Source organism: Phoca vitulina, unplaced genomic scaffold, assembly GCF_004348235.1.
Source record: "Phoca vitulina isolate PV1807 unplaced genomic scaffold, GSC_HSeal_1.0 scaffold20, whole genome shotgun sequence".
NCBI lineage: Eukaryota > Metazoa > Chordata > Mammalia > Carnivora > Phocidae > Phoca > Phoca vitulina.
In genome coordinates, this window is record NW_022589723.1 from 4,389,778 (window position 1) to 4,416,522 (window position 26,745).

At 35.2% G+C, this 26,745-nt stretch overlaps 1 protein-coding gene across 1 annotated transcript in view; it reads right to left on the reverse strand.

The window, feature by feature from the left end:
• Window positions 1-2,573: 2,573 nt before the first annotated feature.
• The window catches only part of DPH6 (diphthamine biosynthesis 6), a 221,784-nt gene continuing 197,612 nt past the window's right edge, over window positions 2,574-26,745 (reverse strand). Inside the window, exons 9-10 of the mRNA XM_032418078.1 lie at window positions 19,131-19,285; window positions 2,574-3,753 (exon numbers count right to left, since the gene is read on the reverse strand). Coding sequence (XP_032273969.1) covers window positions 3,744-3,753; window positions 19,131-19,285 — 165 coding nt within the window. The 3' untranslated portion in view covers window positions 2,574-3,743. The remainder of the gene's footprint in view (window positions 3,754-19,130; window positions 19,286-26,745) is intronic.

The window sequence follows — 26,745 nt, forward strand, 5'->3', positions numbered from 1 at the left end:
TATATACCATTGTAACTCTAACTAGAAAAACTGGTGCAGTTATTCTACTTTTAAAATGGATATATGATAAAAGGTAATCCATCAAAAAGATAAAACAATTCGGAATTTGCTTTCACATATCTTCAAATATCTAAAGCAAAAATTGACAAAACTTAAAGGAGTGTCCCATACAACAATCTCTCTTAATTATTGGTAAAGAAAGGAAAGGAAAAAAATCAGCAAAGATACAGAAGATCTAAACAATGCTTTTAATAAACCTCCCTTAATTGGCATATATACAACACTGCACCCAACAATAATAGAATACACATTCTTTATAAATGCATATGGATCATATACCAAAATTGGTCATGTGGACCATAAAGGAAGTCTCAACAAATTGCAAGAGACTAAGTCATTTAGAGTACATTCTTTGAACACTACTTAATTGAGCTAGAAATCAATAAAAAAATTAACAAATATCTTTGTTTCATATCCTAAACTAAGACTACAACAAATAAGAACCATCAGAAGTTTTCCACTGCAGAAACTGATGCAGGAATCATTTTTAAACATTCAAAACTGTGCTATAAAATAAATTTACATTTATTTTCAATTAATTACCAAAAAATCCACGTAGCATATCTTTGGTTAACTTTTTACAGATGAAATAATATATAAAATTGCTTTTCTTATTTGTTTTTGGCTAGAAATCAGGTTCCCCCTTTTAAAGCTGTCACTCTATATACCTGGGATCACTAATATAGTAAAGATTATAGTCAAATTGAAAACTTTTTTATTAAAAAAGAGCCAACCTGCCAACTTACTTCACATATTTAGTCAATTGCCATAAAAATAAGAAAACCTTAAGCATGTCTACTAACCATGAGAGACTGACCATATGGTCCAATGCTAGCAGGTGCCCAGTGAGAAATACTCTGAACATACAGGATTTCTTTGATGAGAGAGACCATCACCAATCTTTATGTCCTTCTGATGGGCAAGGCAATCTATTGAGAAAAGTATTCCTTCTGGCAACATAGTTTCTACACATACTCTGAAAAGTAAACCAAATTTGTTGAGTTCGTTGTCTCTTTGTGTTTGTGTTGGTTATTCTCGAATTTTGGTTCTTGGCTATCTTCTCATATCTATAGGCAAAGATCTTGATTACAGAATATTGTTACCTACAATGTGTTTCAAGTGACAATGTTCACCTGGCTCTGACAGCAAAGATGATGAACATGGTGCTGGCCAACTGCCAGGCTGGCTTGTGTATATAGCATGCCTTTTGGGTGGACACATTTCCTTACTTGGGGGGTCCATGAATCAGAGGAGACCCTATCTCATTAAAATCTCCTTTGGGACTCTCCCATGTCATATTTAGAATTCCAGATTTGTGTCTTTATACAGTACCCAGTAGAGTCAGATACTTTGAAAGCAGGGTGCTGGTACAGTTGTTCTATCACCCTGTAATTCACTGGCCAACCAGACATAGCCTATTCCTCTCACTTCCTGATAGCCTTGAATCTTGGGCTTATTTAAGGCTCCTTTTGTTTTGGAAGATCTTTTCCATCTCTAGGGAGCTGTAGGTTCAGCTTTGTTGGGATATGCCATTAGTCTTATCCTATTTCTTAATACCTCCCAGAAATTTTTACTTCTGATAGCACCCTTCCCTGCCTTCTGTAGTTGCTCTGGGTTTATTACTGTTTTACATGTCTTCTGTCAGTTCAATAGAATTCTGGTAGGGAGGAAAGACAAAAGCTGTCAAAATGTTCAGTCAGCTCTCTTGAACCCATATATAAATTTCTATGTCAACTCAGTTGAATTATATGAGCAATTAAACAAATGTAATCTCATAACACTTCACAGTTTACTGAAATGGGCGCCATCTGTCTTAATTCTAACTCCCCATTAATGTTTTAGTAAATTCATTCAGACTCTGCTTTTCCAGCCTTGCTTCAGGATAAGAAGTGCACCATCCCATTCCCCAACTCTTTCCCTCTTTTGTATCGCCAATCTTTCTCCTGTGGGTTCTCCTTTTCTCCTACAACAAATGACAAATCTTCCCTATCCCCAAAATATCTCCTCAGTTTTACCTCCCTCCTATCCTCACAGCCCTCTCATTAATTCCTAAGCCCTATAGCGATTAACATTGCCAATGCCAAAATTCACTCTTGAGGAAGCTTCCTTGGAGCTCCATGATCCTATCTCTTTAGGCTTGTCTGAAGGTAGTGGGATAGTGGGGATTCTCTCAATGGGGAGTGGAAAGAGCACTAATTTTGTTTGTCCGAAGGTAGTGGGATAGTGGGGATTCTCTCAATGGGGAGTGGAAAGAGCACTAATGCCAAAGATAGAGAAGAATCATGAAAATTCATCCGAAATGGGGAAAGGATGGAAAACAATGCTGACGCCTTCCTAAGTCAAAGCCTACATTCTTTCTTTTCTTAGTCTTCATCTGCAGCAATGAACACTACTAAACCTCTCTCTCTGAGGGTACCTTCCCTAGAATTCCATGGTACTACTTGAACTTGGTCTTCTTCCTACCTTTTTGACAATTCCTTCCTAGTATGAAGGGAGTCATATAATGGGGGAGGTTTCTACAATATAGAGTGTAATCTGTAGAGGTGCCAAAGATTAAAAAAAATTCCTTGAAATTCATCAGAACTTGGAAGGAAAAGATGGAAAATAGGACAAACAGGAAAACAGACTGGAAGTAAGATAAAGTAAAAGGCGGACCTAGCTGGTCAGCTGGGGAAGCAACCAGAAGTAACCCTAGGTTTCAGAACCACTGAGTCTGTGTGGGAAGTTGTAACCTTAGTGTTGCCTACAGAGTGGAATGGCTGGCAGATGTCAGGCATTTGAGCCCCTAACTGTAAAGCACCAGATGAGCATTTCTTATCTCATTTGCCTAATGGTAAAAGAGCTTCTCATATCCTAGGTCACTGTTCACTGGTTCTGGGGGCAAATGGTAAGCTGCTCATGGCTGAATGATGCTCACTGTGCCACCTGAAATAGGCCCAGAGCAAAGCAGATGTTCCTGGAGAAAGTACCAATTTCCCTAGTTAATGCTACAATACTCTAATCATTCCTTTATCTCATGCCTACTAAGTATTAAAACATTTTCTCAGTGGTAAATCATTTTCTGCTTATTAACTTGTGATGGGCCTTGGGTTGTTTTATAAAATTATATCATTTAATTCTTAAAGAGTTAGATTCTCTAAATCTGTCAGGAAAAATCTTTTTGCTTTCTTCTTTTAAAAAATGTATCTCCCTGTATTAATTTTCCTCTGCTTATACTCCAGAATCCCTTTACTTCTCAAGCCTTACCATGAATGCATGTCTCTGTGTGCAGGTTACTGATAATGGTTGTTAAAGAATAGTAAGAATAGCTGCATAAGATCGGGATATAAAAGAAATATGGGATAACAAACCATGTTAGGAAATATGAAAGACACATAAATTTGAAAAACAACACAACCACTCTACCAATGGGAGACAACATGATAAAAAGCAGGCTTCAGAGCCAGGGATTGCTATACAGCAGAGCATGAACCTGGAATGAGGATTTAAATGGGATAACCAGAAAAGTGCCGGGTATTAAGCATTCAGGCAACTTTCTCTTCACATGATAGTAAGAGTTACCTACCTTACAGGCAGGAAGAGCTTGAATGTGGTCACATATGCTGAGTTAACAGCTGAGAAATTTTTCATGCTTTTCAGATGGATGACCCAAATGATATCTTTTCAATTCCATTCCCCTAGATTTAATAATAGCTGCAGAAGAAAAAATATATTCATAAGTTTAGAACAACTATAATTAAATTAAAATTCTTCTGCTAAGAAATTATAAGTGATATTTTGAGTTGACTTCATACAAAATATATTCCATATATGTTGTATATATTTCTGATCATGGATTAGTGTGACTGAAGCATTTGGTGATGAAATAATGGAGAGGTTGGCAAATTTTTTCTGTAAAGGACTAATAAATATTTTAAGCTTTGCAGGACAAGAGGCAAAAATTAAGACATTATATAGAACAACAAATTATAGAAAATCTAACACAATGTAGGCAATAAATTGCTTTACTAACAAAATTCAAAATACAGTAAGAATAATTGAAACATTAAAAAAATATATATCTACTAATGAGAAGAATGGAGTTCTCTCTTTTTTTTTCTTTTAGGATAACATTTCACTTAACAAGAGTTCAAAGTTACTCTTCCTGACATCAAAATGGTTGCAAAAGATCATTTTTTTTTAAAGATTTATTTATTTATTTGAGAGACAGAAAGAGAGCAAGCAAGGGGGAGGGGAGGGGCAGAGGGAGAGGGAGAATCTTAAGCAGGTTCCACGCCCATTGCAGAGTCCGATGTGGGGCTCTATCTCATGACCCATGAGATCATGACCTGAGGCCAAAACCAAGAGTTGGATGCTTAACTGACTAAGCCACCCAGGTGCCCCACAAAAAGTCATTTGTAAAAATCATTCTTAGCTTGTGGGAGGTATCAAAATGGTAGGAAGCTGGCTTTGGTCTAAGAGGTTTAATTTATTGACTTTGGCAGTATTGAGCTTTAAAACTATCATGATTTGGCCTTTTATAAAAATTAAAGTGTGACTTTAAACTTTAGGTTTTAGAAAATCAATTGACTCCAATTTGCCAAGTTTTTTCCTTATAAACTTTATATTAATAAGATTAAATAAATGAATTCACATTTTTAAATGTTACATTATGGAAAAATACTGGTTTTCATTTTAGCATACTTTATTTTATTTTTTTTTTTTACAAAAGATCTTATCCATTTATATATTTATTTAAGAGAAAGAGTGCACGCAATGGGGGGAGGGGCAGAGGGAGAGAGAGAATCTCAAACAGACTCGAACTGAGTGCAAAGCCCATGCAGGGCTCAATCTCACAATCTGGAGATCATGACCTGAACCAAAATCAAGAGTTGGACACTTAATAGACTGAGCCACCTAGGTGCCCCGATTTTAGCATACTTCCAATGAGTAATCTCAATGATTTTAATACCTCATCCCTTAGGAAACAATAACCAGAATAACGATAGAAACCATTATCACATTTCAATTAAAAGAAGTCAAGCTTAATTTTGACCTCTGAAATTGCTTGTAATGCCCTCTACACTAGATCTGAGATTTGAACATTTTGCAGTTAGATCTACCTTAGATGGTAGACTGTAAATGCTAGAAAATTAAGATAAATACCATTCTCTTAGATTGTTGATTGTTTACATATATTGTTATCCCCACTTTCTCCAAAGCTCTAGAAAATAATAAGACAAATCTACATGGAAACAAAAAACCAAAAGGATTTAGTGTGATAAAGAAGCAAGAAACCAGAACCACATCTGATGAGACTAAACATTACTAATAAAACAGAAAAGGGAAATAATATTCTTGGGATGAACTTAATCTTGGGATAATTTGACTTTATGGAACTCAGTTGTTAAGGAACTTGAGAGACAGGGTGTTGAGAGACACTCTTTCAGGGTGTTCCAGTTAGAACTGAGAATTACAGGCAAAGAATGCTGAGAAGATAATTGAGCAGCATAACCATCAATAAAGCAGATAAGAGAAACAGGATTTACTATATACTATATGCTGAATAAAAAGAAATAGCTACAAAGTGAACTTTGTAATAACTTACAAAGAGTTCTGTTTGAGGATCTTAAGCTGTTTTCTAAACCAGTATTATCTCATTCTTACACACTAGAAAATTAAGTCAAAATAACAATCAATCAACTTCTTGTGCCAGAAAACAGCCATTCTTTTCTGGTTGGACCCATTTCTTTGGTGGGCCACTAAATTCTCTTATTCAACATTCATTGGTGATAGTCTTTCTTAAAGTACTAAGAAAATGAATTAAAACTATTCTAAAGTTTTATAGTTTGACATGAAAGTTAATGCTTAAAAATGAACCAAAGATAAAAGGTTAAAGGGGAAATCCCTAAAAAGGATTAAATATTTAGCCATAAATTTTAAAATATCCCATTTACCAAAACTTCTTGTTGCAAGAATTATGAAATATTTGACTACTGGAAAGATTTTTGGGTTTCATGCTTCGTATTTTTCAAAGACTGCCTACTATGTTTCCAAGTTCAAGTATAATTCTGCCCAAGAGTAGAGATTTGGCCCAGATGAGCTCTTGCCATTCCTTTCTGTTTGGTGATCCTTTGTTAAATATGACACTTAACAGCATTTACACCTAGGAGACAGAGGATACCACTATAAGACAAAGGATCTGAAGCTCCCATGTCAGAATCCTTCTCCAGCTTCTCCTAGACTAGAAGTAACAAAGAGAATTTGAAACTTTCCTCACTCATATCTGTGTTTTCAATAGTGTCTGAAAGCTGGAGATCTTGAATTTATACATGTTATACAAAATGTGTCTACTTTTAGGATTTGGAGTTCTCAACCCAAAGCTATTCCCTGAGGAAGATGAACAGGTGATAAAAGTTTCCTGACCCATTTGCTGGCATCACCTGGTTCGTTTGCTTGCCTACTGATAAAACTTGGGATGGAGCTGCTTCTACTCCTGATGGAGTAGAGATACTGATGTTCTTGCACTACCATGCTGAGAATACTAGGTATCCTGATTACAGGCAGCTCCCCCACAAACAGTAGTAGATAAGAGATGGGTTGAAAGGTCCGCTACTCTCCATAGCTTCCCAGAAGATGAAGGCCATCTGTTACTGTGGCAATCTCCTTTATCTCAAAAATTTGAGTAACAATAGAAAGCTATACCTTACTTACCATATTAGTAAAAGATATTAATAATAGTTTGTGTAATTTTTGGCAAGTGTGTGAAAGAGTTGGAACTCTCACGCACATTTTAGTAGGCATATAAATCGGTTCAACATTTTAAACAGTAATTTAACAAATGTTGATAGTCCATATTTGGAATATGAAGATACAACAATACAGATTCTGGAAAATTACAGGGTCTAGATGATCTTGAGATCGGGAAAAATTTTTCTTAACTGAGACAGAAACAGCATTAACCTTAAAAGACAAAAAAAAAAAAAAAAAAGGAATAAATTGTTCATCAAAGACATCATTAAGTGAATGAAAAGGGAAGCCACAGCGTAGAAGATGATGATATTGCAACACACATATCTAACAAAGGGCTTACATCTAAAACAGTAAAAAAAAAAAAAAACCAACCAAACCAACAAACAAAAAAACCCAGAAAACTCTTGCTGATCAGTTAAAAAGTATGACAGATAATCCTGTAAAAGAATGTACAAGAGACTAAACACTTTACAAAAGAGGCTAAAAAGCAAGTTATGAGTGAACTACCAATTAAGAATACAAGGCAATTCCACCATAAACTCACTTAAATGGCAAATATTAAAAATGCTGACAATATAAAGTATTAGTGAGGCTATGTAGCAAATGAAATTCTAATAAACTGCTGGTAGGAATGCAAATTATTTAAAGCACTTCAGAAAACCCAGCAATTCTACTCAATAAAAATGCATATGCATTTCAACAAAAAGTTCTGCATAAGAATGTTCATAGCACAATTATTTGTAATAACCATAAAATGCCCAAAGGTCCATCCTTGAATGGATATAGTATACCCATACAATGGAATACTCTTCAGAAAAAAAGGTTAAAAGAGAAGAAGAACCCAAGCTCTCTTTACAACAGCATGGATGAATTTCATAAGCATAATATTGAGAGAAATGAAATGAAAGAAGTCAGGTACAACAGGATACACAAGAATAAGCAAAATATTTTCATTTATGTAGAGTTCAAAAACAAGCAATCACAAGTACCTGTGGTATTAATTGTGAGAATGGTGGTTACTGTCAGGAGGGGCAAGGAACAGTGACAGGGAAAGTCATGAAGCTGAGAGGAGGATTTCTGTAGTCTTGGGAATGTTTTATTTCCTGACTTGTGTAACAATGACAAAGGTATGAGCACTTTGTGAAAATTCACTCATCTGCATATTTGATTCTTGCTCTTTTCTGTGTGTTAATACTTTAACAAAAAGGTAAGGGGAAAAAAGCAGTATGGATTTCCCTAAAGTGATCCTCCCAATATCATTTCATTCATGACGGGTGACCCCGGACAGACATATTTCTTCCTGCTTCTCACTTTGCACGGCCACAATCTTCTATAAAGTTTTGGTCATGTCATCTGTATTTGTTAACATTTTCTCTCACTGTCCCTTCTATATTACTTCATTTCTCTTTTTCCTTGGAGTGGAAGACTATAACCCTGATAGCATCCAAGAGTAGTTTTGGGTGGGAGTTTTAGTCTGAATGATCATGCCTTTTTTAACTAAGGACAATTTTCTTCTATTTTATAAAATGATCTCTCCTCCACCACCCATTTCTGTTCCCGTTTACTTGAAAGTTGGGCTGCCAATTTTTCTTCTATATCTCTCAATTTTTCTTCCCTATATTGCAGTTTGTTATATTATATTCTGGGCCATATCCTTTACTGGTGTAGGAAATTATTAGATTATAAACTTGTTCTTGTGTTTTGAACTAAATTATATGTTTCTGAACATCATGTTAATCTCAGGTTACATATACCTCATTTCAGGCATCCAAGTAGCTTTCTGAATGAATTTAACAATGTTTTTAGAAAAAAACCTGGATTTTCATTGAATTTTTAAATTTTTCACTCAAATATGTTATTTAAACACATGAAAGAATAAAGGAGAAATAATGAAGCTACTGCTCATGGATGAATTTTTGAGAAAGATTTTAAATTCTCTTTTCTCAAATGTTATATAGTCCAGACATAAAGTAATTAAATTGGATCTTTAAAAAGTTAAGATCCAATTCTGAATATGGCATTTAAAAAGCATTCTATTAAAGGATTAGTGTTATTAAGATATAATGTACTTTAGACATGTAATTTTCCTATGAATGTCTTTGAATCATTTTCCTTATAGAGAATTTTGGTACTATGTCTGGCTTTGAACATTTTTTCAATGAACATATTTGCGGGACAACAGCCAAGAAAAGGTGCCATTTGGGGAAGGACGGGGAAAACATTTTGTTTCTTTTTTTTTCTTGGGATATTTTTGTTTACAGAATGAATACAGGTTGCCATCAAACTTTCAAATCTCAACAGCAGAGGTGACTTTGTCAGCATCACTTTGTTCCTAAAGTCAGTAGCTTTCCAAAACAGTGCAGTTGCCAGCTGACCTCTTTAGTTACTGCCACATTTAGACACTTTAACAAAAGCCTATTGTTTACCTTAAGTGGTATCATTTCATTTTTATGTATTGCTTGCTCAAGGTGAATTTATTTATAAGTAGGATTAATGCTCTAAAGTTATTCCATTATTAAATTGCTTTAACAACACTGAGAAATTATTTTCAGCCACTAATTAAAAACTAAATGCAGCACCAGAATCCATCCAGTATTTGCTTTGCTTCAGCACTGAGAAAACACTGTCACTAGGATTCCACTGGAAATAATTTATTTGACAACATATGACAAATTTCTACAGTTAAATTTCTCAAAAAAAAAAAAAATTTCTCACTTAAAGTTCCATAGCTAAGTAGTTTGAGAAAAGTACCTGCATTTTTTTTTTTTTACATAATCCTTCAATAACAGACTTATAAGGTAGGTATATCACTAACCTATGGAGAGGCCACATAGCATAGAAGTTAAAAGCAGAAACATAAGAGCCAGTGTACTTATGTTTAACCCACCTACTGACTGCTTGTGTGAACTTGGCTAATTAACTTTTAGATACCTCAGTTTCATCATCTGTAAAATGGGGATGACAACAGTACCTTACTCATGGGGTTACTGGGGGATAAATGAGTTAATACAGTGCCTGGCACATAGTAAATATGAAATAAAATTTCGCTAAATTCCTCACTCTTTTTAGGGAGGAGTCAGTAGAGAGTGTCTGGAGATGCTAAATCAGTAGAGATATAAATGCACTGTATAAAGTTATGTCATCTTCCAAAAGACCTAAAAATAGAAGCTGCTAAATGTAGAAGGGAAATGGGAAGGAAACATAAATACCTACTTTTCCTTAAACCCGATGAAAACAGCATAAAAATAAGTGTACAAGCTAGTTAAATATAAAACTACTCCTTCTTCTCACTGTGCCTTTTCACTTTATCTCTGTTATTCCCAATGCTTTTTAGCAGTCCCTTTATGATTTCAAACATTTTCTATGCCCTGTCTCCCAAAGACTGAACATATACACACAATCCCATGAAGCTGAGGAACCTGCAAACCTCAAGAAGAGAAATAAAGATTACCACATACAAGTTCCTGTACTTTTCCGTCTCTACAATTTTGCACTGGGTTGTGTAAAAATTCCTCGGCTTAAATTTCCAGCTCCTTAACTGATGTTTAGATAATTCTTTCTACTATTCATCCCAGTACCAAGGTTTGGATTTGTTTAAGTTTATAACTGATTCACTGTTACAACAGCAGCCCTTTTTGTTAAGTCAGCTGTATCTTCTCTAATTTATCAGATGCTAATGGTAATAATTAGTTTTCTTCTACTTCTCATAAAAACTCATCTTCCCAAACAGGTAAATTACTTCTGTGTGTTGAAAACGATGCCTGTCTTCTGTGCCTGTATTGGTTTTCTTCAAATTTTTGGTGGTTCTTGGTTATCAGTTTATGTTTATGGATAAGCATCTAGATTCCTGATCATTGCTAGCTGCAGTATAAGTCCTCAGTCCAAGTGATAATCTCTTCTCTCCTGGTTCTGAGTCTACCGATTATATGGGCTCCAGCCATGCACCCAGGCCTGTTCATGTAGGTCACTTAGCTGGATGCAAGTACTCCTGCTCTTGCGAGGCCACCCCTAGCCTATATCTCAGGCACGAAATCCCCCTCTGAGAATCTCTCCATTAGAGTTAGATTCACATACTTGGTCTGGCTTTAGATGGCAGAGTCGGCTGCTTTGAGAGGAAGCTACTGATGGAATTGTTCTACCACCTGTAATTACACTACTGACCAGTCAGCCAGAGCTTATCCTTCCCGGTTTACCATTGACTCTAATATTTGGTTTATAAATGTTATGCTATATGCTTTATAGATTGATGAAACCCCCAGATTAATTACACATTTAAAAAAATGTTAATATGAGGTATATACCATATTCATAAATCAGAAGTCTCAGTATTGCAGAAATCTCAATTCTCTCCTACCTAGTTTAAATATTTAATGTATTCCTGATCTAAATTCCAGCATTACTTTTGGTTGAAAATGACACACTGATTCTAATATTTTCATGGAAATGCTAAGGGCTAAGAAGTACCAAGATAATTTTGAAGAACAAAACTGGAGGATTTATTCTATTGGCTATCAAGACATACTTAAAAGCTGCTTATAATTCAGATAGTGTGGTACTAGGGCAAAGATAGACAAATCAACCAACAAAACACAGCAAACAATTTGGGACACAGTTATATAAATTGTTAATTTATGAAAAAAGGTAACACTGTAGACCACTGGAGAAAGACTTGTCCTTACAGTCAGTGGTGATGGTTCAATTGTATATGCTATGGAAAAGATAGAATCTGAACCTTACCTCACTCTATACACAGAAATCAATATTGGGGGGACTGTAGACCTAAATGTGAAAGGTAAATGATAAAGCTTCTAGAAGATAACATAACATTTCTTCATGGCCTTGGGCTTGAAAATGTGCTCTTGAATAGGACATTGAAAGCATTAACCATAAAGGAGAAAGTGATAAATTGCCCTGCACTAAATGAAAAAATTCTGTTCAAAAAAGATACCATTAAGAGAGCAGAAAGGCAAGCTATGGAATGGGAGAAGATATATGCAACAGACATATTTGACAAAGGTTTCATATCTAGAATATATAAAGAAGTCTCATAAATCAATAAAAAGGATAGCTAGCTCAATACAAAAATAGACAAGACACTTAAACGGCATTTTATAAAGGAGATGACCAAAATAGCCAGTAAATATAAAAGAAGGTATTCAATCTCATTAGTAATAAGAGAAATGCAAATTAAACCCCCACTGAGATACCACAACATACCTACTAGGATAGACAAAATGGAGAAACCCAACAATACGAAGTGTTGGCAAGGATGTGGATTGAAGACAATACATTGCGGGTGGAAGTGGACACTGGCACTAGTACTCTGGACGTGGTCAACATCATTTAAGATTCAACATGTGTAAACCTACGGTACCTTAATTTTTTATTGTGTACCCCTCTCTAACACTGAATTTCATATGTATGCTTAAAAGTATGATAGACATTAAGTTTTAGGCATTTAATTCAGATATTTAATACCTTAAACGTTTTATCCTTATTCTTGAAAGCAGGAACTACAAAAAACCTATTCCTATTTGCCAACTACAAGATAGAATCACCTATCAAAGCTAACTGGTCTTTGGAAATAATGTATATGGAAATACTAAATTACATACATAATTTCTAAGTCACATTTTACTTTTAATTACTTTTAAAATGTGCACAGTGATCTTACAAATGAAGAAATATCTGTGTTTTATGTAGTACTTAATAAATACTTATTGAGTACCTTTGGTGTGTTGCGATCGTTACCACTCCCTCCCCACCCTACTCCGCGGCTCCAAGGACCAACATTCTAGCTGAGGAACAGAGTATAAGCAAAGTTGGAGAAATAAAATATATCCCACATTAGATAAGGATGACTGTTAGTGAGACATTGATAACAAGGAAGCAGTAGACAAAGTGTTAGAGTGGGTAGGTGGCATTCATAGATAGGGCGGCCAAGGCAGTCCTCCCCGAGAAGGTGACACGCTCCCAGGGGCACAAAGTAAGCCGTGGAGATAGCTGGGAGAAGAATGTTCCAGGCAGGCTAAATTGCAAGCGCAAAGGCCTATAAAACTGTCTGAAATTTCCGGCAAAAAGAAGGTGTCTTAATCACTCACATTTTGTCTTTTGGAACTTATACTGGTTACCCATTTGTACTGCAATTTAAGATGTTGCAAGTTTTTGAAGCATTATACATTTTAGTTCTTGCTGAGCAGTTATAATCTAGCTACTTTATAAAAGCTTTCTAAAATTGACTCTCCAAAATCCAATATAATCTTACTACCCAAAAAGTCCTGACTAAAATCTCCAGGGAAGGTTCTTTAAGCAACCTTGGGAGTCTCTGAATTGGAAGTCTGCGCTCCAGTCTCATCCCTGCTGGTAACTCTCTGGGGAGGCTTTTTGGTCTCTGACTTCTCAGTCCTCAGTCCCTCGTCTCTGAAATGGGACAGGTGAGTTGATTCAGGGGTCTTAAGTCCACGTTGTGTTCAATGAACAGAGTGTTCTGAATAACCTTAGATTGAACTCTGCAGTTCAACTCTCTACTTTACTCCACTACATATCAAACCTTGCCACCTTATTCCTGGCCCATTTCACTCCTTAGTTACCTGCCTGACTCCTGACCAAGTAACTTTTATGGACCCTCCCAATTATAAAGGCATGGTTCTATGACTGTACCTTGTTTATTAAACCCTCCTAAACTTAAGGGTCTGCTCTGGTTAGTTCGTTTATTTTAAGATAACAAGATAACAAGAACCAAGAACCAAGAACCATAACAAGGTACGAACCATCCAAACTCCCACTCACAGGGATAAAGTTAGGGAAGCATTGTGAAAAAAATGATAATGAACTTCTTATTTCCTGATTGGGAAAAGGTAGAAGCTGTCATATCTGGGCAGAAACACACCCAGGACAGTTTTCAAGCAGCTGCCTTTTATGTAGCTAAGGCAGGTAAGGTGGCTGGAAGAATCTTCATGGGATAAAAGAATTCTTTGAACAGACTACAGAGCTTATTTTTTCTGGAAAAAACAAACCCGTCATCTTCATCCTTTAATACAAAGTGAATACATAGGTTTCCAGTGAATTGTAAGCTCTTTGAGGGCAGGACCTATTCCCTAGTTGTCTCTGCATCTCAATGGCATAACACAGTAGTACCGCACAAAATACACACTCAGTACATGCTTGTAGGTTGACTCATGTTCATAATTTTCTGCCTCCATTTTTCTGCCACTGTTTTCTGGCCCCCTGTGGCATCACACTCTCTCTTGCTTCTAGACCTCACAAGGCTATGTACTGCCTTTGACAGGCAGCATTTTTCTCCTTCTTTCTCCTCTCTTCACCTTGTAACTCCCAAAACACCTGAATCCTTACCCCCCCCCCCAAATCTAGGTCAGGTGCTTTCCTCTCTCTCTGTCTCTCTGCCTCTCATTATCTCTGTGTATAATTATGGGTCTATCCTCACTAGACTCTAAATCTGTAAGTGCAGACACTAAGTCTGTTTCATTCTCTGTGGTACATCCAGCATCTAGCACAGCACGTGGCACAGGATAGGTGTAGAGGCCACTTTCAGGCAAACAGGCGTGAGTGATGAAATGTGGAAAGGGCTACAGCAACTACCTGGCTGAATACAGACAGGCTCATCAGGTGACTCACCCGAAATATCCATAGGCCCTAACTGATGAGTGGGCTACTTACAACCAGGCACGGTTAACGAAAAAGGGAGAATTCCATGTCACACACCTCCTCGCCTTCGCCCTTTAAATACAGCCCCTATCCACTGCTTCATTGCAGACAGCCTCTAGTCCTGCCCACTCCCTTGTGGTGGATTCAATAAACTTCTATCTCCTTTGTTCTGCCTCAGGTGAATTCTTTCACCTCCCAGGCCACTACTGATCATCGCCCCATATTTGGGGCCCCCATCTGATTGGACAGACACCCCACTTAAGAACCACAATAGGTACTCAAAAGTGTTTGCTAAATGAATGCTATGAAAAGATGGGAGTCCTAGGATGTAGGTGGCCAAAAGAAGAAAAAGGTGATGAAAGAAATAGGTGATAGGAGGAAAAAAAGACTTAACATTTTATCCAGGAAGATAAAGTTAAGTCCTGAAAAATTATTTAAAACTAGTGCTACAAAATGATAGGTAAAAAATTAAGCTGAAGAATCCTCATAGATCACAATCCTTAATATTGAGATTTATTCCAAATACGTTAGAACATAATGCCATTAGTGCGAGCAAAAATACTTCCTTAGGGGTTAGTAAAAGAAATTAGAAAAGTATAAATTCATGGTTACTGAGGAGCACTTAAGCATGAAAAACTACAGTATCAGAGGATTATGGTGTACACTAGCGATTATTCACATCCAGAATGTATTGACTTCTAATATTATAACACACAAATGTATTGACTTCTAATATTATAACACACAAATGTTATCTGATAATATTTGTTATTCTATAAAATAGAGGGAAATAGAGTTGTGAAGGATGGGAGGAGTGTCAGCTTTCAAGAAAGTAATAAACATTAAGAAACAACTCAGTCTTGATTTTAATACTACTTAAGCTCAGTTGTGAAATTCTAAATTCTTAAATTTAGACTTCTCAATTCCTCTGGCAAAATTTATCTTCTTTGGGGGTTATTAGATCAATTAACTTTGGAAAGGGAAGGTTAAAAGGACTTCTGTGGGCTACATTCTCACAGCATGAAAGAGAACAGGCAGAAGCCTGAGTGTACTGCTGGTAGGGTTCAAGGAAAGGTTTACACTAGCAGATGATCAGCTCTGTTCTTGCTAAAATTTGGCAAAGAAATACACTGTGGTTTCTTCAGATGACAGCATCATAACTCATTTTGCTCTCCCCTACCTTTTCACAAAAAGGCCAAAACCCCACAGGAAATGTGAGCACTGACATTTTCTACCCAGGATCAAAAACCGACTATTTTGCCAGAAATTGAAAACAATATAGCTAAAACAGTAAATACACAGTAATGTGTTGAAAGAAATAGGCTGCTGGACTGGCCAGTGACACAATCCATCATTTCTATTTTAACTTCTGACGGATAGAAAGGTAAAAAAAGAAATAAAAAAAAGAAAAAAATATGTTTGGATTGGCAGACTTCCATGCAAATATGATGAAAACCAAATAAATGTTGAAGAATCCCTTTGCGTTAATTTACAGATTATGCTCCACGGATTTACACTAAACACTGTACCTTTAATGGCAAGTTTGATTATACATTTCTAGCTGATTTCCAGGCAGTTAAAAGCTAGCTTAAGGGCCATCTAGAAGGCATGATTTCTTTTCTTCCCACAAAATGCTAAAGCTTCTTTATCATTCTGTATTCAGCCATGAACTCAGCTGCACAAGCCAAATGTAAAGATTTTATGGGCCAATCTATCATGTGAATTCGTGAACAAGAATACAAGCCTACTCATGCAGACACTAACGGTGATTTCCGTTTTTATGAATGAAAAAGAACCTTGCATAAACATTCTTTATTTAAAGTTTTAAATGAAGAACAATGCAAAACAAAATGGGAGCATTTTGTTTTATATGTCAATATCTAGTAAGAGGGGCAAAGTAAGGGATCTGGCTCTCATGATTCCCAAGACAGCAGTATCTCCTCTGCATTAAGTACATAAATGAGATTTATGGCCACTGACCTAATCTTAGATGCCAAAATGTACAGCAGGAACAGCTTTCTGAAAAACTTAATTTAAAATTATGGTGTTAACAAAAGCACTTTAGGAAGCAGACAACACTGCCGGCGTGCATGCACACATGCATCTAGGAGAACTGACTCTAGATAGGAGCCATGGTTATTTGCATAAAGCTTTACAATACATCTCAGAGATATTTGAAATCCACAGGTTTTACTTTTTCTTCCTAACACCCTGATGTTTATGAATTTCCAAATAATGCGTATCACCACAGTTGATTTTCATCACTAAAGGTCATTTAATACCAGACATTCATAGTGCAGGTTTTGAGGAGGCTTAGAATAAATAAAAATAAATAAACCAGTTTATTCCTTTTCTGAATTTTAAAAGCAGTTTCCTTACTCACTAAATACTTAACTAGATTAGCACCTTGGAGAAAAGAAAAGGCTTGAGCAGTTGCACTTGTAACACTTTATTCACTGAATGAGAAAAAGGGGGCTGTGATACTGCTAATCCACTGGTAACCACTTGGAGATTTTCCTGAACACACTGGTTTTTGACCTGAAAAAGAAAGACAAAAAAAGACCAAAAAAAAAAAAAAAAAAAAAGAAGAAGAAGAAGAAGAGGAAAGCAAGCCAGCAAGAAAATAGTAAATGAAACCTATGCTGACAGATGTCAAGTCAACACTTCCTTAAATAGTCCCATAAAACAGAATTCCTGGAAAAAATAACCTGTAGAATAAAATGTCAAGTTGAAGAAACACATCCCTTCCCTTATCATTGGATTTTAACAAGTGAACTATGCATAGTTAGAGGGGTAAACATAAAGTAAAAAAATGTTTCTCAAATGACTTCAAAAATATTTTACTTTTAAGTACAGATTTGAAGCACTGAAGTGTACATTTCAGGTCTACTTAAATATATCATGTCCCTGAAACAGATAAATCATGCCGCCATGTAACATGTACACAGGGCTAAAAAGATTTTCAAACAGTATCACTGAAATTTTGAAATTAAAATGCAGGGTTCAAAAGAACATTGGATTATGTAAATTATCTGAACATTCAATTCTAAATTCCTGTCTTAGTTTAGGTTGTCCCAGAAGAGAGTCTAAAATATGAACTTGGCTGTAGGCAATTTCTTTGGGAGGTGAATCCCAGGAAGCAGAGTGGGGAGGCATGGGGAGTGAGACAGGGAAAGAAAAACCAATAATGCTATTGAGTTCATTAATCATCTGGGCAACCAAGGATCAGTTCTACTGCGGATTCTCTGAGGAACTCTGTAGAATGTGCCTCAAAATTGCTCATCTGAAGGATGTCAGGCGGTACCTTTATTCATAATCTCCTGTTTCCCATTAGATAAGGGCTGTTGTAGGTGGCAGGAAATGCCTCACACTTCCAAGGCTTCCCTGGCATAAGGGCTGAGTAAGGTCCCTTGGCTTCAGAGAAAGCCCCAGGGCAGAATGGAGAAATGCACAGCTCAAGCTTCTGGTAGAACGTCGTCGGTATGCCTAGAACTGTTCAGTATTGCTGTAGTTGGGATCAGAGGTGAGGTGACAGCATGTGACAAGGGTATCAAACACCTGTACCTCAGATGCTAGATCACCTACAAAAGCTTTGAATACACTGAATCAGCTCATGGATGCAGATTAGTAAGGTTCTTCATAAATTCAAAGTTTTTGCTTTCATTATTATTCCTAAATTTTAAAAAGCTTTTCTGAAAATAATCTAATTTATAAAAATAATTTATATGTTAATGTAATCAATCCAATTTCCTTTCTGATTAACATTTGTATGTGTCTGTTTGTGTGTGTGTGTGTACTTTCAAAGAAACTACTGTTTAAACTAGGCAAAAGGATGGGGCACCTGGGTGACTCAGTTAAGTGTCTGACTCTTTGGCTCCGGTCATGATCTCAGGGTTGTGAGATTAAGCCCAATCTGAGGCTCCCCACTCAGCATGGAGTCTGCTTGAGATTCTCTGCCTCTGCTCCTCCCCCTGCTTGTTCACTCTCTCTTTCTCTCTCTCAAATAAATAAATAAGTAAATCTTTAAACTAGGCAGAAGGATAAATTAGAAATTTAAAGAAGAAGAGGAAAGAGAAGGAGCCAGTGATACTAAAGGAGAGAAAGAAAAAGTATTTATGACAGGTATTTATGACAACTAATTTTCACATTGTATCAACCCTACAAAATTATTTAAATGGAAAAGTAATTTGATCAGTTTTTTTTTTATCTCAATAAAGAACAATCTGGTTTGGATTAATTTTACATTTTTCAAATGGTTGTGTCAGCATCGTGAACACATTGTCTTAATTGTACTTTTTATAAAAGGCCATATATCATGGTGGTTAAAATTGCTTAGGCTTTGAGGTCAGATACTTATGTTTGAATTCTCACTCTACAACTTACCAGCTGTGCAAAATGGTGACAGTGACATATTCAGTAACATATTCAGTAACTGGGACTTTAGAGTTAAATTATATTAGGTTATATAATATATATGAAGCCTTCAAAAAAGTGTCCAACTCATAATAACTGCTCAGTAACACTGGTTATTATTATTATTATTGTATATAGTCTGCAAAAATTAGGTGGTAAAAAGTCATAACAGCAGTTTGTAATCATGTGTGTATTCATATACCATTACACTACAAAGCAATAAAGGAGAAAAAGAGCTCCTGAGTAAAATACAGACTCACTCTTTTGTAGAAAGTGTGTCAATGATTTCTTTCCAAGGGGAGGTGGAGTTTCGCTTTGGTCTTCTTCCTCTGTTAAGAGTGAAGATGTTGTCCTCATTACAGTTCACCTCACATGAGCAGTTACCCATAAACAGCTTGTCTGAGGATGCCAAATGCTAAGAAAAAAGATTAGTGAGCGGAATAAGAAATGATGAATCAGGAAGCTTTAAAAAAAGCTGAAATTGGATAGGTAAGTATAATTTACATTTACTCAAGATAAAACTAAGAGGAAAAGCAAAAATTTTATGAAAATCCAATATATGAGAATGGTAAACAAGTCCATATTGGTGACACTATGTGGTCAGTGACTAGTGGAGAATAATAGAAATGCTACTACAGTCACACAAATACTTGGTGTAGCACAATCATACAAAGCAGCAAAAGCATTATACGATGACAGCATAGAGTTGTGAACTGCTTAAGGGAAAGGGAAAAATATATAGCTGGTAAAAGCAGAAGAGACAAAGTAAGAGTGCATCAGTAAAAAAAAATCTTTAAAAATTTAAAAATTCCAGTAGGAGAAAAGGCTGTTCATGCAGTATCAGGCCAGCATTAGAAACTTGTATGTTCAATGGAATATTACTCAGCCATCAGAAAGGATGAATACCCACCATTTACATGGACATGGAGGGGATTATGCTAAGTGAAATAAGTCAAGCAGAGAAAGACGATTATCATATGGTTTCACTCATATGTGGAACATAAGGAATAGCCGGAGGACCATAGGGGAAGGGAGGGAAGACTGAAGGGGGGGAAATCAGAGAGGGAGATAAACCATGAGAGACTATGGACCCTGGGAAACAAACTGAGGGTTTCAGAGGAGAGGGGAGTGGAGGGATGAGGTAGCTGGATGATGGGTATTAAGGAAGGCATGTGATGTGATGAGAACTGGGTGTTATATGCAACTAATGAATCAATGAACACTACATCAAAAACTAATGATGTACTATATGGTGGCTAACTGAACATAATAAAAAAAATAGCCCCCCCCCCAAAAAGAAACTTGTATGTTTGCGCCCGTTAATAAATGAGTTCAATTAAATAAGTACATAAACATTGTGTAAAATAGGACAAAGTAGTATAAATGAACACAAAGTACTGGGCATACCTGTAAGAAACTAAATTTACATTCAATCTGGGTTAAATTTGCTATTGCACACTGCCATAATGGATCTAAGTTACCACAGGGATCTAATGCGCACCAAATAGACAGTAGATATCCATTTTTAATTCTTCAAAGTCCTCTAATTTTAAGAGTGGAATACAGAAGGATATTTACTTGAGATTCTGTAATTTCAGCTTTAAAAGAAACATTAGTTTTTAAAAGATGAAAACTAAGTTTATTTTATTTATTTTTTCCTCCAAGACATTATTTAAATTCAAATTCATTAACATATAGTGTAGCATTAGTATCAGGAGTAGAATCTAGTGATTCATCACTTATAACACCCAGTGCACATCACAAGTACCTCCTTAATGCTCATCACCCTTTTAGCCCATCCCCCCTGCCCACCTCCTCTCCAGCAACCCCATTTGTTCTCTATAGTTAAATTAAGTTTATTTTAAATAACAACTTTAGATTAATCCCAACAGATGATTGGATTTATAATAAAGTTTAGATTAAAATAGATAAGACACACACAAAGCATATGTGAAAGGTAGATTTGTGTATCACAATAGAAAATAAAGTACATTTCCCCCCAGTTTTTCAAATTGGTTTCCAAGTGGTTTTTTAAACTGGGCTTTCATATCAAAACATAATGTTCTTATTACATGGGTTTTCATAATACGAATTTGAGAAAAAGTTAAATGTTTTCCTGTAAAACTAACCAATAAATTTTTAGGGAAGTCAAAGATAATTAATTCATGCTCATCTGGTCTGTTTTTCTCAATAGCATTAAATGGAGTTTCAGTAATTCATGGGCTTTCTGATTTCTTTCCTTTGGATAAAGTCAAATGAGAATGCTATTCAGCCTAGTATTCCTGCCATTCAGATTTAACATGTATCAATTCAAGGCTAATCTTTTTCATCTATACTTTCAGCCACTTCTCTTTATCGTCACTGTGATTATGTTGAAGGGAATCACATTTCATCTGTATTTATTCCAGTAAGTTGATAGAGAACTCATTTTTTCTTTTTAAATACAACCATAATACAATTATCACACCTAAAAAAAGTAATTCCTTAATATCAACTATCTTGTCCATGTTCACATCAAAATTTGATGGACTATAATAAGTAAGATATCTTAGCAGATAGTGCAATAAATGGCCAAAGAAAATCCACACAACTAATCTGAATATGTGCCTTGGTTTTTAAAACACATTTGGTAATTAATTGCACGTTGTTCTCAGATGAATTATTAACAGATGAAGTTCTTAAGTATCCAATATTATTTAATTTTGCTCCATTAAGCAATGTAGAAGAACTTTGACTTTACTCACCAATGAGTAAAAGTGTGTTCACTTTTCTTCTGTGAACACTCATGCTAACTTGTATTAACACATGCACACAAACTAAAAAGAGATGATGAACTTCCATGTTCATAACACAAAAGTGCATGAGGTCTTTGTAGTTATACTGCTACCTTATTTCCTATTATATACTACTTCATATGCTAATAACTATTTTATCTATGGTGACAATGAATAGGTAGGGTCTAGACTACTGTAAAAGATGGCTTTTAAATCAATCATCCTTTGACCAATTTAAAGAGTTGGCCAATTCACTTCAACTTAATTCAATAAATATCACAGAGGTATTTGGTGATATTTATTGAATATCTGTGATATTATATGTACTGTGATGTTAGCAGTCACTGAGAGAAATGGCCTACCCTCTGATCAAGCTTATAATCTAGTGTAGTAGAAAAACTGTAAAAATATCCCAAAGCAATAAATGCCCATGTGATCTATTTCTTATATTTAGGAAATGTGATATTTAAAACAATCTCTAGCAACATTTGTTTCTCATGTGGAAAATATGATTTTATTAAGAAAAAAACGAATGAGGAGAAGCGGAAAGGTATGCATATAGAAGGCTACTCAATTATAATCAATGGGACTAAACTGATTAACTTAGGTTTTTTTCCTCTGGATAAGGCATTCATTACTTTTCATGGTTAGCTGTTAATTGTGTTTAAGGCAGGTGAAATAATTTATAATTTTTTAATAAATTATAATTTATAATTCAACCCGAAGTAATCAATTAAGATAAGTCTGAAACATCAAGTCAATGTTTTATTATAAGATACCTTTCTTTTTCAGAAGTTTATGATTACCACTGATGACAAAGGGAAGCCAGACCAGAAAGAAAAAGGATTGGAGGGATATACACTAAGTTCAAAGAGAAAAAGTAACTGCCAATCCTAAATCCATTTAAAAATGTTCTCTCTCTCTTTAGAAAAAATATTTGTTCCAAGCTGAAAGCCCCATTATATGCAGTGGAATGGAACCTTAGCTTAGTCTCGGGTTGAGTCAAAAGTGTAAACCAGGAATTCAAAATATACATAAATACTTAACCTGAATATGGAAGGAAAGTCTCCAGTTAAGTGAAAGCTGTGCACTGAAAGGTCCCAGGAGACTCAATTACTATCCCTCATTCTCTTAGTAAATACAATTCAGGGGGGGCTTAAAAGGAAATTTAAAAAAGTCTAGATTCCCAAAGGATTTATAGTCTCTCATTAGATATTCACTTATTTAGGCAAATAAATGACCGAGTGATAGATATCAAATTGAATCAACAAACAGAGGCAATTAAATAGTATATGGTGTAATATATTGTAAAATATTTTCCTACATGTGTACCATGGTCGAAATTATAAACAAAATAAAAAAATAGATTTAACATAATTTTGTTCTGAACATTAGTTATAAAAAAGATAGAAAATTCTTTATTTATGTATTATGTTACAGTTAAAGAATGTGCATAATATAAGCAGATACCAGTTTCTATCTTATTTCGAACTGAACTTGAACTATCTTTGGACCTAATCCAGGGAAATTATTTTTAAAACAGTGAAGAATCTTATTTTTAAAGGGACTTGAATCCTTCCCCCTTGGTTAAACTATTAGAAAAAGATACTAGAAATGTAATGTACTATAGGATGACTATGGCTAATGCTGCTGTATGATATAGAGGAACGTCGTTAAGAAAGTAAATCCTAAGAGTTCTCATCATGAAGAGAAAAAGTTTTCCCTTTCTTTTTTTTTTCTTTCTTTTCATTGTATCTATGAAAAGATGGATGTTAGCTGAGTTTATTGTGATGATCATTTCACTATATATGTGAGTGAAATCATAATGGCTTGTACACCTTAAACTTAGGCAGTGATGTACATCAAATATTTCTCACTAAAAAGTTTTTATATGTTTGAGTTGGATCAACAATCCATGAACTCACACATGTATATAAAAGGATCAACAGAGACTGTCAAATATGTAGCTGCAAAGTATCATATTAGTGTTTGCTCAATAAGGATAGAATTTTTGATGTAATGTGGCACCCAACATACTGCTAACATTCATTGTGAAAATACTATCACTTAAATAACATAACAATTTAAACATTTTCTATGATTACAGTAGCCGTTTTCTAATTAAAATATATTAAATATTAATATCATTTAATAATATTAGCATTATTAAATATTAGCTAATTTATAATATTTCAGTCTGATGTGTTTTGGTGAGGTGTTGCATTAATCATCAGTTCTTGCTGAGACCTTTTTTCTATTCTGTCGGCAACTATTTTACTGCTTCCAAGAACTTCAATTCCTAATCCCACTTTTAATATATTGAAAAGGCCAAATATAATAAAAGCATTACACTGAAAAAAATTCTTGTTTTCTCAAAGAAATTCTATATTTGCAACAAATTGGGAAGTCCCCCCTACCTTTAATATGTAAGTATAGATTATGGCCTTAGATTATAAACCATTAAAGGATTATAAAAGGTTATCGCCTAATTTTAGCACAAATAAGAGAAATTTAGAAGCAAAAAATCCTAACAAATCATTCTCCATGTTTCTTCTTGTCCTTTTTTTCAGATGCATAAATTTTACACAACTATAATCATACCATAGGTGCAACTGTGCCTTTCATTGAAAGGTATGTAATAAGCAATTATCAATGTTGTATAATAAATATTTTCAATGGATGTATTCCACTGAATTGGTGTGCTGTAATTTAACTATTGCCATTAAAAAGAAAAAGGCAAGGGTGTCCATATTTAAAATGCTTAGAAGAGTATCTGGTATATCCAGTTAAGTTCTGTATTAGTGTTGGCTTTCATTATTGTCATTATTATTGTTATCACTGCAATTGTTCTTAAAGTACTGAAAAAAATAAAACTTAAAAAGAATAAATGAGATATAAAAATATTCAAATTGAATGGATACATATACAGTTAACCTTGAACAATGAGGTTAGGGGTGCTGACCCCCCTGTGCAGTTGAAAATCTGCATATAACATTTTTTTCATTTTCCAAATTTTTATTTAAATTCCAGTTGGTTAACATACAGTATAATAGTAGTTTCAGGCATAGAACTTAGTGATTCATCACTTACATACAACATCCAGTGCTAATCACAACAAGTGCCCTCCTTAATTTTTTTGAGTAGGCTCCATACCCAAAGTGGGGCTTGAACTCATAACCCTGAGATCAAGGGTCATATGCTCTACCGACTGAGCCAGCCAGGTGCCCCAAGTGCCCTCCTTAATCTCCATCACCTATTTCACCTATCCCTCTACCCACCTCCCCTTTGGTAACCCTCAGTTTCTTCTTTGTAGTTAAGAGTCTATTTCTTGGTTTGCCTCTCTTCCCCCACCCCTCTCCATGTTCATTTGTTTTGTTTCTTAAATTTCACATATGAGTGAAATCATATGTTATTTGTCTTTCTCCGACTCACTTATTACGTGTATAACTTTTGACTCCCTAAAAACTTAACTACTAATAGCCCACTGCTGACTGGAAGCCTTACTGATAACATAAAGTCAATTAACACACATTTTATATGTTATATTTATTATATACTCAATTATTACAATAAAGCAACCTAGAGCAAAGAAAATGTTATGAAGAAAATCATAAGGAAGAGTAAATACATTCACAGTACTGTACTGTATTTTAAAAAAATCTGTACACAAAAGACCCATGCAGTTCAAACCCATCTTGTTCAAGGGTCACCTGTATATTCTTGTGAAATCCAAGAGAATCAACAAAAAAGATACCAGAAATAAAAAATAACTTTTGTAAGTTAGAGCTATAAAATCAATTTATAAAAAATCAGAACTTTTATGAAAACAATAACTTGTTAGAAAACATAATGTAAGAAAATTATAAAGTATAGCTAATACTTAGTAAACATTTGTTAAGTGCCAGGCACTGTTGCAAATACCTTAAATTTATCATATTTATTCATTACCTCTTCAAAACTACCTTATTCATCAAATCTAAGACAACACCACTGTAGGACAGATAATTTCAAAGATGTTAAAATATGGAAAACATGTGTTTTATGATCAGTAAAATTCAGTATTATCATCCCTAGTTTATTTTATTATTTTTAGCAATTTTATTTATTTTAGAGGGAGAGAGAGAGAGCACATATGCATGAGTGGGGGGTAGGGGCAGAGGGACAGGGAGAGAGAGAGTCTCAAGTAGACTCCACACTGAGTGCAGAGCCTGACAGGGGGCTTGATCCCACCTGAGATCATGGCCTGAGCTGAAATCAAGAGTCGGATGCTCAATCGACTGCGCCACCCACGTGCCCCATATTATCCCTATTTTAAAGAAGGAGAAATTGGGACAAGAGAGATCAGAAAATTTGTTCAAGGGTGGTCAACGTGAAGGTGGAAGGCAGCCTGATTCACTTTCTATTTCTGGGGACACATAAATCAAACTTTTTTCTAAATTAACCTTGTATCCAGAAACTTTACAAAACTTAGCATTAATTCTAAGAAGTTCGTAGATTTGTTTTACATTTTCTATTTATACAGTTATAATCTGCGAATAATACTTTTATTTCTTCCTTTCCCTAACATACATTTATTTATTTTTCTTGCCTTCTCCACTGGTTGAACAGAAGTGATGATTTCAGGCATCCTTATTGTGTCTTTAAACTCAAATGAAAAGATTTCATCAGTTCACAATGAAGTATGATGTTTGCTGCATTTTTGCAATGGTTATATGTTTTTGTCTTTGTTATTCTGTTAATATGGTGAATTCATTGACTGATTTCCAGTTGTTAAATCAGCCCTGCATCTTTAGAATAACCCAATTTGGTCATGATGCAGTATTCATTTTATATCTCACAGGTTCAATTTGATAATGTTTTATGAAGGATTTAAAAATCTGTGTTCTTTGTTTCCGAGGTACAGGTCTGTGATTCAACAGTCTTACACAATTCACAGCACTCACCATAGCACACACCCTCCCCAATGTCTATCACCCAGCCACCCCATCCCTCCCACCCCCCACCACTCCAGGAACCCTCAGTTTGTTTCCTGAGATTAAGAATTCCTCTTATCAGTGAGATCATATGATACACATCTTTCTCTGATTGACTTATTTCGCTT